Below are 10,213 nucleotides of genomic sequence, written 5' to 3'. Positions count from 1 at the left end.
TTATTGAATAACCGCCAATTTCTGCTTCACCAGTCCTGACTAGGCATGGCCTTTTCCTAAATGGGTTCCACGGATAGGCACCAAGGTGGTTGGTGCTGGGTGCCCATTGAGGTGACAGGTCCAGGCACCCTCCTCTCTTGGCTGTCTCTTGGTAAGGCAGATGTCACATCGGATGTAAGTGGAAATGATGTGATCTAGAGACAGTGGGCGGTCTCTAGATGCTAGAGCGTCCTTGATGTGATCTACCAATCCTTACTTAGCTACTTAGCTGGTATGAGGACTCTGCTGTCCTGCTGTCAGGGAGACTGGACACAGCAGGTGAAGAAATACAAAGGGCTGCCATACTTCCTAGTACAGTCCTGGAGCGGGAGTATCGATGTTGGACACAATTAATACTCGGGCACTGAGGAGTGCACTGAGTAGGTTCTTACAGTGGCTGGTTGATTGGTGATTCCCCACAAGTGTCATCATTGCTGGAGGTTAGTGGTAACCCCTGATAGAGGTGTCATGTCATCTCTAGCCTGAGGCTGAGCTTAGCTAAGTTCTGTGAAGGATCCTGATTGGAAAGTCCGACAATCAGTGGCTGCTGAGTGTTGGAGGTAGTCTAGTGATGTCTAAGGCTGCTGCTATACTAACTGAACATAAATTGCAGCATGCATAGGCCCAAAATGATTACCATTGACCAGGAAGTCTGGTAAATCAGTTCAGACAATGACCGCAGGAGAGTCTGTATGTGGTCATTGTCCAGCCAGGCGCGTCCTATGTGATCTGGCTGTTTTTGCTAAGGTTGGATCTCTTAAATTTGCCCATACTTGTGTATGTTGATGTATCGTCGGATCTGACACAGGTCCAGCCTCTGAGCCGCCAGGTCACCCTGAGTATGACCACCTTCACAGTTTTTGGTCTTACTTATTCTCCTCTGATTCAGATCATTAGTAATCGCTAAGACAATGACACAGGAAAAATGAACAAATCACACAAATGTTTGTTGCTTCATACACTAATATTTTTTTTTTTTTTTTATAACTCGAATTTTTATTCAAACAAACTGGGTGACAGCCAGCATACAAATAGATAACAGAGACATAATACAAGAAAAAAAAAAAGCCAATCACTGTCACAGTACATATTAATAATTGCTGTTCCTAGCAACATGTGGCACAAAACTAAAAACCGTAATGACACAGACAATATCCTTATTATTATAAAGATAAGTGGGTGGGCGGGAGGGAGGGGGTCGTCTGTGCTGGTAAGATAAAACAGGTCGATGTTTAGACCTCAGGAGAAGTAGCTTTATCTAAGGGATTATCATAAACAGAAGTATCTGATACGAACGAGTCAACCTGCACGAGGGGAGGAATTGGGGACATCAATGGTGTAACCAAGGGGCCCAGATTTGATAAAACTTATCGTCTTTATCACGGAGGTGGAAAGTGATTTTTTTCCATGCTTGCAATGAACCAAACATAGGACTTTAGAGAAGAGACGGGGGGAGGTGCTGCACTTTTCCAGGATTTGGCTATCAGGCACCTAGCGGCCGCCAAAACGTGCAAAGCCAATTTTGCAGAGGGGGCATCAGCATCTTGTATAGGGTAGCAAAGGAGGAAGGACCAAGGATCCTTCTGGGAGGAAATTGAAGAAGGGAGGAGAGGAGAGAAGCTACTCTATCCCAGAAGGAGGAGATGACAGGGCAAGACCACCAGATGTGAAAGAAGGTACCTCTATGGCCGCAATCCCGCCAACAGGCCGGGGAGGTAGTTGGGTACATTTTAACTAGTCTGTCGGGCATAAGGTACCATCTGTAGAGAATCTTGTATGCATTCTCTTTAATTAGAGTGGAGATGGAACTAGAGGCTACATTCGATATGATGGTCTCCCAGCAGTCCTCCTCCGGGAGGGGGGGGGGGGACCCAAATCCCTCTCCCACTCTCTCGTGGCTACTCCCGGAGACCAACAATTTGTCTAGAAGCCGAATATAGATTGAGGAGATCATGCCTCTCCCAAGCGGTGAGGAGAGACAGAGGGACTCAAAGGAGGAAATCAATGGAGGTGAGTTGTCCAACAGGAGAGAGAGAACGAAATGCCTGATTTGAAAGTATTGGTAGAATGGCGGGTTTAGTGTGGGAAATTTGGAGCGGAGAGCATCAAAGGTTATAAATCCTCCTTGATCTAGGAGGTCCCTGGCAAATCGAATACCCGCGCCGGTCCATGATAGAAAGAAGGACCGAATTCCAACTGGGGGGAAGGCAGGCTTGAGCCATAAGGGCATGATATTCAAAGAAGTTGAGGTGGCTTTTGCAGGTCTGGGCAGCAAATAGAAGGGTAGGGAATCTTTTGATCCGTGCAAGCCTAGACTGCTTAGACAGGCCCCAGATACTAGATAGGTTTGGTAGGGAGAGGTAAGCTGCTTCTATATCCGCCCATGCGTGAGAGGCCGGAGGAGCAAAGGAGGTGACAATGGAACTGAGGTGGGCTGCCCAGTAATATGCTTTCAGATCCGGAAAGCCCCTACCTCCGCATTTTGTAGGTTTCTTAAGCTGGGTTAGTCGGACCCTGGGAGCCCTACCCCGCCAGACAAATTTAATGAAGTGTCGCTGCATAGCAATTAATTCAGAGATGGGGACCCTAATGGGGAGTGTCTGGAATAGATAAAGGAGTGGGAGGAGAAAAGACATTTTAACGGCGAAGATCCTGCCCAGCCACGAGATAATTAGGGGTCTCCAGGAGAAGATGTCAGATTTAAGTTTGAGGAAGAGAGCCGGGTAGTTCTCCTGGTAGAGGGACTCATAGGTGGTGGTGATGTAGATCCCCAGGTATTTTAACTTTTTTCTTTTGCCCATAGACTAATATTTTGTTGGAGTTGATGGTGTTTTCTGTGCTTCAAAACAGCTCAATAAAGCAGTTGAAAGAAAGTGGTCACATGTCCAGACCTTTAAAGTGTAATTAGCCATTTGAATGGAATCACTTTAGAAAGTGTGTTTATAATGTAACATAAATGAATCAGCTGGCAGCGAAACAGGAGATGTAACTGTAAGAGATGCAGCCAAATTATTTAATGTAGATCCCCGTGTTTGCATGGGTTTCCTCCGGGTGCTCCGGTTTCCTCCCACACTCCAAAAACATACTGGTAGGTTAATTGGCTGCTATTAAATTGCCCTTAGTCTCTCTGTCTGTCTGTGTGAGTGTTAGGGAATTTAGACTGTAAGCTCCAATGGGGCAGGGACTGATGTGAGTGAGTTCTCTGTACAGCGCTGCGGAATCAGTGGCGCTATATAAATAGATGATGATGATGATAACCCAAATTGTTGCTTGAAATTCACCGACATAGACTGACAGAGGATATTGGCCGAAAACATTCTAACAAAAAAAAACCTGGTAGGGTTAAATCTGCAGACCGACAACCCCCGTCACCCAGTCACAGCATACCGTACGGCAACACAATTTCTAGTAATAAGAGGCAAACAATAGGATTAAAAGAATGTATTGGAGGTATTAAGGGGAACAAAAGAGTGTTTAAATTGTTAGGGAGGAACTGCATTTCGTTAGGGAAATACAAGGAATGTAGCAAAATAGTAGTAATAAAAAAATGACACCAGGTAAGCAAGAAATGAAGCTGAAAAAGTGAATGTTTTGTCTTCCTCCGACACCATTAAAATTTATGAAAGGTCCATCGAATTTAACCTAGGTCATTTTTCAACCTTATATAACGACTGCATACAACAGGGCGTGCATATTTTATCATTGATTTAAGCGCCACTGTGTTCCGCAGCAGTGGGGAAAACAGGACATACATAAAACAGGGATATTGTTGACGCTTGGGGTAAACAGGAGCAGACTGAAACATTACCAGCACACCCAAAGATAATGTCAGCCTGGGCGTAATCTATATTCAGAACTCGCTCCTTTACACTTAATCCTCACTTATATTTAACAAAAGATCTTGCCGGGCACTCAGCAGTTGTCATTTCGAGATGCCTGACTACAGTCAGCTAGCCATTAATGCTGCAAAGAACGGCTAGCATTCACAGGTCCTATATTTCTACCATAAGGCTACAGAAAAGAAATAAGTTATTTGCGAATCAACGTATCATCGAGGGCTGTGATTTTAAACTAAAATTATTCTCAAGACCATGCAATCCACTAGCCAAATTTGTATTTTGATGATTTAAAAAGACACTAATTTGGCTATATGTAAAAAAATTACAGGACTACAGTTTTAACGGCATTGTTAAATTGCAACTCTACAGAAAAAAAAAGGTGAAAGCCATCTGCTGTATACAACTATCTCTGAATCATTAAAAAGTTTGCAGATTATTTACATATACTGATATATAGCTTTTGATATATCACCATTCTTCACTGGTTTCATTTAGCCGGAGATGAAACTGGAGCCTGTAATGAAATTATTTGCCATTATATGAGCTGCAGCGCCCTCTTGTGGCCGACATAGTACATGGCTGCAGATTTACAAACACTGGGAACTACAATGCTGAAGGGCTGTATTTCTACGTGAATTATTTTTTTAAAAAATGTTATGTTTGAAAGATGCATCAAGAAATAAAATTGCATTGGTAAAAAAAATATATATATATTTTTTTCCCCAATAACACTGTAAGTACTTAAAATATTTTTCATGTAAGTTAATTAAAATCAAATGAAAGGGCTTTTAGAGTTTAAATATCAGATTTTACTAAATAACTTCCTTTCCCAATGGGCCCCAACAGCTCTAGGGGCCTGATTCATTAAGGATCTTAACTTGAGAAACTGCTTATTTCAGTCTCCTGGACAAAACCATGTTACAATGCAAGGGGTGCAAATTAGTCTTCTGTTTTGCACATAAGTTAAATACTGACTGTTTTTTCATGTAGCACACAAATATCAACTTTAAATTTCAGTGTACAAATAAGCTATCAAGTATTTGTGTGTTACATGAAAAAACAGTCAGTATTTAACTTATGTGCAAAACAGAATATTAATTAGCACCTCTTGCATTGTAACATGGTTTTGTCCAGGAGACTGAAATAAGAAGTTTCTCAAGTTAAGATCCTTAATGAATCAGGCCCTAGGTCTTTACATTAGAGCCGGCACACGTCAGACCTCTCCCGCTACGGCGTTTGCCGAGCAACACTCAATGTATATTATAATATATCGGTATCCTACTAAATCCAGCAAAAACTGGGGGTCCAATGGGAATACTGTTAAAGGGACGTGGAGCAAGTAGTAGATTTTGTAAAGTGTATATGGTACACGGTGGAGCCATCGTTCCTCTATTGTATGTGTAATATTTTAATATTCTCTGTATTTATCACACGGACTGATCGGTGTATACCAGTGTTCTGGATAGAGGAAGGGACCTTAGCATCCAGTCATATACAGTCCCCAGCCTGTTATTCAGTCCGGGCGCAGAGAAAGGATGACCTCCACATTTGGTCACACGTGGACGGCCAAACTGGATGAAATTCGGCCATTTGAAGCTCATACTAACGGTCTGATGACATTGGGGCTTGTCAGTACGGTAGCAAAGGTTTTGTTTGGCGTGGTCATTATTTTGGGGCCATAGACAAAATACTATGAGATAGACAGCCCCCTTTATAGAAGTACTTGAACAACGTGATTCTAGAATGTTATAACTGCTAGAAACCACTTACGTTAAAGTGGATCTGCCACCCACACTAAGTAGAGGCATCGATTTTGTGGACTGTACCAGGATGCAGTCTATCAATTTGCCAGGAACCAGCGACATCACTGCCTGACTAATATTCATGAGGTCGGACTTTTATTCATGGGGGGGGAGGCGGCTTCTAGCGAATCTATTGGCTACACAGTCACGAATATTACTCTAGCCCACGAAACGCAGCCTAAACTGTGTGGCGGTCAACGACCCCCCCCCCCCCAATATCATCACAGTGAGTGTTTGTTTTGGGTTTTCAATTTAATTTCTTTATTTTCACGTCTACCACAAACAATGTCCATATACGGTTTAATACTATTTCCAAACAAGGGTCCAAAACACAATTTAAACATCAAAGTACATACCAAGTTTATATATGGTTTACAAACGAACGATGGAAGAGTTAGTCCAGCTGGAATAGTTAGTCCAGCTGAGTGGACAGAACAAGAAGGACGTACTATTCGCTGTTGTGTAATGTTCTCGATTAAACTTGAGTGCTCAGTTTCTTGCTCATTTGCGGATCGTGTTTGGACCCCCCCATGCACCCAGGGCTTTTTTCGACAGTGGGGTCCTCTTCCCACTGTTGGGGGGTCTTGGCTTGAATGGACAACGCGTGGACAGGGCCGGCTAGCTCCTCTTTCAACACATCATTGACAAGTCTGTGTCTTTGGATGAGGGACTTCCCACTGAATATCTCAGACACCACCACTACTTTAAAGTGGGTCTCCGACCCGGCGGGCACGGAATGCATGTAACTCTCATTGCGCACCTCTAGGTGGCGGGGTTCCAGGTTCTCAGACAGTTTGGACCTGATAGAAGTCTCCACCGGCTTCTCCATCTCGCGCTGCAACGTGGAATAACTCGAGGACACTAAAACGGAGGCGACGCGTCTGTGAGCCTGGAGAAGACGTCCCGACAGCATCAGCGCGGAAAGAGGTTTAACTGAGACAAGGAGAAAGTAAAGATTATGTTAGCATTTTGCATTTATTATATTTTCTAATCTAGACATATCTGCTGTCCATTGTGTCCATCCTCAATATTATATTTTATCCAATATGTTATATATAAATGTATATCTGTAATTCCTGTCCAGGTATAGACCAGGGAGTGCAGAACAACATGGCTTCCCTTACGTATCTGAAATGGGGCATACAGCATTTACACACGACCCTCAGCAACCATGGATGGATAATTGCTTAATTAAATGCCTACGTGGGAGTGCCTGCTTTCCATATACTTTCTATCCCCCTTTTGTAACATGTAAAAAAGCTGAAGCGCGGCACCAAATCGCGGCCAAAGCAGGTGAATTTGTGGATCACTACGGCTGCGTTTGCGGAGGAGCAGACAGCTGACGGGAGGAGCTGGGTACAATAAGGGTAACTTTTGCCAAATACGTAGTATGCGCCATTTCACTAAGCTTTGTGGACTAAAGCAAAACACGAAATCTAATTTTTGCAGGACACAAATATTGAAATGAGATAATGATATCGGCACTAACGGTCTCCGGGACTGTGGAAGATCCCACCCCATTATGAGGACGGTCTTCAGATAGGTTTACATGCACCACTGGCCACAAGCCACAAAGCTAGAGACTGTAGCTATACAATTTTTTTTTTTAAAACAAATCTCTGTCACCCCTTCAACTACCCTACTCATCATGGCATGTAATGTGTTCTTTATAGGGCACGGCAGGACAAATCCCGTAAGTTTGCCTAAAAAAAACTGTTGCTGACTTCGATTTATATCAGTGGATGCACATCATCATCATCATCACCATTTATTTATATAGCGCCACTAATTCCGCAGCGCTGTACAGAGAACTCACTCACATCAGTCCCTGCCCCATTGGAGCTTACAGTCTAAATTCCCTAATATACACACACAAACAGACAGACAGACTAGGGTCTATTTTGATTGCAGCCAATACCTACCAGTATGTTTTTAGAGTGTGGGAGGAAACCAGAGCACCCGGAGGTAACCCATGCAAACACGGGGAGAACATACAAACTCCACACAGATAAGGCCATGGTCGGGAATCAGCTATTTATATAGCACCACTGATTCCGCAGCGCTGTACAGAGAACTCACTCACATCAGTCCCTGCCCCATTGGAGCTTACAGTCTAAATTCCCTAACATACACACGTACACATACAAACAGACTAGGGTCAATTTGTTAACAGCCAATTAACCTACCAGTATGCTTTTTGGAGTGTGGAGGGAAACTGGAGCACCAGGAGGAAACCCACGGAAACACGGGGAGAACATACAAACTCCTCACAGATAAGGCCATGGTCGGGAATTGAACTCATGACCCCAGCGCTGTGAGGCAGAAGTGCTAACCACTGAGCCACCGTGCTGCCCATCCATAGTTCAATAAAAGCTTCTGCTGACGCCTGAATTTTACATTATTTGTCCACCATTGTCAGAGGGATTACGCACTTGTACAAAAATGCATTAACGTCACGCAGGATTTTGAAAACTAAAATGACTACCTTCCTTCACCCGACCCCTATAAAACACACAATATTATGTATTACCTGAGACAACTGGAGTAAGTACTTACTATTGCATTGGTCGCCTTAATATAACTATGGGGACAACTAAAGAAAACTCAGCATGTACATGTATTATCTACCTAGTGCTGAATCAACAAAGAAATTACATTTTAGTATATTCCTATTGCTTAATTAACTGCACCTTGATTTAAACGTTTGCTTGGATTGGCTAAGAAATAAGCTTCGCTCACAGTGAAACCAAACGCATAGGGAAACTACAAAAACAAAGAGGCTGGAGATGCAATGCACTTGTGTATCATTAATTGCATTAAACAAATTGTGTGATCTGTAACTAATGGATCCCAAGGGAGACTGTGTAGCTAATCCCATAGGGACCCATTGGTTACAGAACATGCAAGTTGTCGCACACAATCCAGCCACTGAAAGACACTACTGTATCTCTACATTAAGGTACTGCTAGTCGCTCGTTTAAAACTGAAAGTAGATATACTTTAGTGCTTAGCTATGTCTACTGTCTGTATGCGCAACAATACATGGCGGCCATCTAGTGATACTAGGAGAACATAACGGATAAGAGCATTTGAAACCAGACACACATGGATTAAACATGCTACAAGTTTTGTTTCATGTTAAATGTTGCCTTTCATTTGTTATTATTATTAAATTGTTATTATTAATGTGTTATTTCCCCCAAGGTTATTGCAGTTGAAAATTTAGTAAACAATATATAGAATATTTTCACAATATGAATCACATTAAAAAAAACCCTCTCAACCTCTCCCAGTACAATATCTATGAACCACTAATACATATCTATATATATATATATATATATATATATATATATATATATATATATATATATATATATATATATATATATCACCACTTATATAGCTATATCTATCTATAGCACCACTTACACACATACATACATATATATATATATATATATACACACACACAAGTGTGCAATAATTTAGCATTTACAACAGTGCACTATCAATCCACTGGCTTCTGAGAGTTGAAGGCATACTGATGACAGCTAAATAACTTACTGTACACAATACACTGCAGTGTAGTGTCCTTGCAGCCATTTAACCGGAACTCTCATTGCATTCTGGGAAGTGTAGTCCCCTCCTTAGAATGCAGCATTAAGAACTCCAGCGCAAGAACTACAACTCCCAAAATGCAACCCCTGGTTGTGCTCACTACAGCCCCCCGGCTATATAATAGGAATCATTTCGCCTTTTGCAGCCTCAGATATTATTCTATCTCATTAAATGTCTGAGCCTAGCACAGAGGCAGGTCATTTTGCAACCTGTGGGTTCTTGTAGAACTACAAGTCCCAGCATATTCCACTGGTTGGGTGTGCTGGGACTTGCAGCTCCACAACACCCACAAGTGGAAGAAACCTGTCTCGTCAGCTGTAGTATAAGTAATATTTTTTATATATTTATTTTATACATTAATCCTTGTGGGCTGGAAACTATACTATTTGGCCACTAGATGGCAGGCTTGTCTTCAGTTTTCTCGTTTAATCCTCCCAGTAACAAAAACTTAGACATCCACTAACATCATTACCCATTTGTATTAATTCATATTAAAAAACAAGGCAATAACTTCATATTAAATATGGAACATTGACCATTTAAATGTATCTGTTTAAATAATATTTTGCTATTGAACACCATGCCGGGGTCCTATTCAATGTAACTACTTGAATAGTTTGGGCTGCATTACCTAAACCTCTGGCTATATAAACTCCAGCTATAACCTCAGTCTATTACAGTACCATTTCTGAAACTCCAGCTACAATGTTCCTCCATTGTGGTGCTATTCAATTCATGTTCACATTCAACTTATTTGCAAAAAAAACAACTATATTTATGATGTAATTGCAAGAACATGGATGATTTTTTTTCCCCACTAAATTAAAATGTAAATTAATTTGCATCTACTCTTATATTTGAGATTGAAACATTGTAGATTTGTTTTCTAACACCTGTATATAATTACCTAGA

The 10,213-nt window shown here is 41.8% G+C and overlaps 1 protein-coding gene across 1 annotated transcript; it reads right to left on the bottom strand.

Annotated features, from left to right (window-relative positions):
- Positions 1-5,919: 5,919 nt before the first annotated feature.
- On the bottom strand, positions 5,920-9,307 carry BOLA1 (bolA family member 1). Its single transcript, XM_075193313.1, has 2 exons — positions 9,248-9,307; positions 5,920-6,613 (listed from the first exon to the last, which is right to left on the bottom strand). Exon 2 carries the CDS (start codon positions 6,591-6,593, stop codon positions 6,156-6,158), a length of 438 nt encoding a protein of 145 aa, XP_075049414.1. The 5' UTR covers positions 6,594-6,613; positions 9,248-9,307; the 3' UTR covers positions 5,920-6,155.
- Positions 9,308-10,213: the final 906 nt, after the last annotated feature.

Source organism: Mixophyes fleayi, chromosome 12 (genome assembly GCF_038048845.1).
Source record: "Mixophyes fleayi isolate aMixFle1 chromosome 12, aMixFle1.hap1, whole genome shotgun sequence".
NCBI classification, from domain to species: domain Eukaryota; kingdom Metazoa; phylum Chordata; class Amphibia; order Anura; family Limnodynastidae; genus Mixophyes; species Mixophyes fleayi.
This window is presented reverse-complemented; position numbering and strand designations above follow the sequence as displayed.